The 2,697-nt window shown below is 31.1% G+C and overlaps 1 protein-coding gene across 2 annotated transcripts in view; it reads left to right on the plus strand.

The window, feature by feature from the left end:
• The window catches only part of LOC110262352, a 7,627-nt gene extending 5,716 nt beyond the window's left edge, over positions 1-1,911 (plus strand). For both annotated transcript variants that reach the window (XM_021121092.1, XM_021121093.1), the window contains 3 exons: positions 160-315; positions 642-1,057; positions 1,266-1,911. In XM_021121092.1, the coding sequence (XP_020976751.1) occupies positions 160-315; positions 642-1,057; positions 1,266-1,892 (1,199 nt within the window). In that variant the 3' untranslated portion in view covers positions 1,893-1,911. The remainder of the gene's footprint in view (positions 1-159; positions 316-641; positions 1,058-1,265) is intronic.

Here is a 2,697-nt window from a genome sequence, read left to right on the forward strand (position 1 = left end):
TTATGTAACAGAAGGAGTATTATGTACCAAATTTAAGACAAGTATATTAATAATTGACTAGTGGGTTAACATCACATTCAATTTTAGTTCAAATTCCTCAATAGCAAGCAATTATATTTAATCTCATTTTCTTCAACATTTCTGTGTAATATTTTGCAGGCTTAGCCTTAGAAATGGCAGAAGCTAAACCAGAGCTAGCTTATGCAAGGGATTATTATCACAACGAGACAGCTTTGCATCTCTTGGCTAAAAATCATTCGGATTCTTGTTGCCAAAGTCCACACCATCAAAGCCACACCATCATGATCAACCCTGGTAAATCATTACATATTCACAATTCATTAAGACAAGCTACCTATATTCATCAGAGTGAAATGTTCACAATAATTCACCATGCAAGAGAGAAAATAAAAAGAGAAAGACAATTTAGAATACGACTACTAACGAAAAATAAAATCAAAATAACTTGGAGTCTTGAATCATCTTTTTTCTTTTTTTAATTTTATCCTTCTCGTATAATCACTCTTCTTAAAAATTTTAGTTGATAGGAAGAAATATGAATGATTATATCTCTAACAAATTCTAATGTTCTATTGCAAATTCCTTTCATTTCAAGTAACAAAACTAATAATATACTACAGGCATGAAGCAGGAAGTAGTTTATCAATTGGTCAAAAGCCTTTGGAGAACAATTTGTAACAATTTCACAGAGGATGGGATAATTAATATCATAAGCGAGCCATGTCAACCAATATTTGCTGCTGCAGAAGTTGGTAATTTTGGGTTCTTGTCAGAGCTTATTAGTGGCTATCCAAGCTTGATATGGGCAAGGGATGAGAAAGAACAAACTATAATTCACAAAGCTGTCAAGTATCGGCAGGCAAGCATCTACAATGTGATACATGAGATTGGTTATCAAAAGGATATTATAGTGACTATAGTAGACACCAGTGGTAATACTCTCTTGCATTTGGCTGCACAAATAGCACCACCAAGCAGTCTTGAACTAGTTTCTGGAGCAGCTTTTCAAATGTGCCTTGAGTTGGTATGGTTCAAGGTATCAGTTAAAACTCTATCTGTTGATACAAGATTGGACTATCTAGCTGTACCTGCACGTATAAATCTATAACTAATATATAAGAAAAATATATGATTTCTTATTCTACATGTAGTTTGAACAAGTAGTTAACCGTTGTTTATGTTTAAGGCTTCATTAAGCAAAGATAATATTGGTATACTTAATTAAAATTTCATGCAACATACAGGAAGTACAGAAGATAATGCCACCATCGTTTATAAAATCAACAAACGCAGAAGGCTTAACTGCTGGAGAGTTATTCACAAGGGAGCACACACAGTTGCGAAAAGATGCAGAGTCTTGGATGAAAAGCACAGCAGAGAATTGTATGCTGATTGCAACCGTCATTGCAACAGGGGTGTTTGCTGCTGCAATAAGCATACCAGGTGGTGTTGACGATGCAAAAGGGAAACCAAACTACTTGAAAAAGCCATCATTTTTGGTGTTTGCAATCTCAGATGCAGCTGCATTTATCTCATCAGCAGCTGCAATATTAATATTCTTGTCCATTCTTGTTTCGCGTTATGCTGAGTCTGATTTCTATAAGTCACTGCCCTTGAAGCTCATATTTGGATTGCTGGCGTTGTTCTGCTCAATATCAAGCATGATGGTAGCAGTTGCAAGTGCCTTCTTCATTACTTACTATTATGACTCAGATTGGGTTCCTGGTTTTATTTCTGCGTTTGTGTGTCTACCAATACTTCTTTTCATAATTTTGCAGTTTAAATTATGGTATGTGATAATGTATTCAACGTTTTATTGTAAGAATCTGTTTAAGCCGGACAAAAAAATGCTTTATGTATCGAAAAATTAGAGATGTAAATTTAGGTGTATTCTATTTCGTCAAATTTATTGTATTCTAATTTAGTTTTTTAAAAGTCATGTTAGAAAAAATTTAAAAGTTCGAGTAATTGTGAATATTATTCTATAACTGAATTTATTATTTGGTGGATTAGAGAGTTAACAAATTTTCACATACAACAAATGTATTCTTAAAAAATTTTAAAAATTCTATATCTCATGTAATAAAGCATAAAGAAACAACTTTTAGTTAGCTAACTTTATGCTTTATATTTATAATTTAGAATTTAATATTAAAAATTTATGATTTAGAATTTAGAATTTAAGATAAACAAAATAATTTTAAAAAAGTTAACTGATGTTGGCTAAAAAAATTGATTACTTAACATTACTCATCTAAATTACTAAAAATTGAAAGTCCAAAATTCAGAATAAAAAAAATTATCAGCAAATAATTTACCAACAAATATATTTAAATAGAAGGAATTGAAAAAGATATTATTTATATTTATGATTAATGGTTTATGCTTTAGTATTTATAATTTAAAACAAATAAAATAACTAATAAAATTGACCGAAAAAAATTAATTCTATGATATTACTATAATAAAATAAAAAATTAATCACCGTTAAATATGCGTAAATTTCATTGCCTTAATTTAAGAGGATTTATTTCGTGCTTTATCAACTTCTTTACCGAATGGAAGTAAACAACACATTTTGAGCTTGCCGAACCACCTCTACAGATCCAGCGTCCTTGACATCGGTGGTTGTTCTGAAATACTAAGGAAGAAGGGAGAGGAAACCGTTGGGAAGAA

The sequence above is a fragment of the Arachis ipaensis genome, chromosome B04 (genome assembly GCF_000816755.2).
Source record: "Arachis ipaensis cultivar K30076 chromosome B04, Araip1.1, whole genome shotgun sequence".
Taxonomy (NCBI): domain Eukaryota; kingdom Viridiplantae; phylum Streptophyta; class Magnoliopsida; order Fabales; family Fabaceae; genus Arachis; species Arachis ipaensis.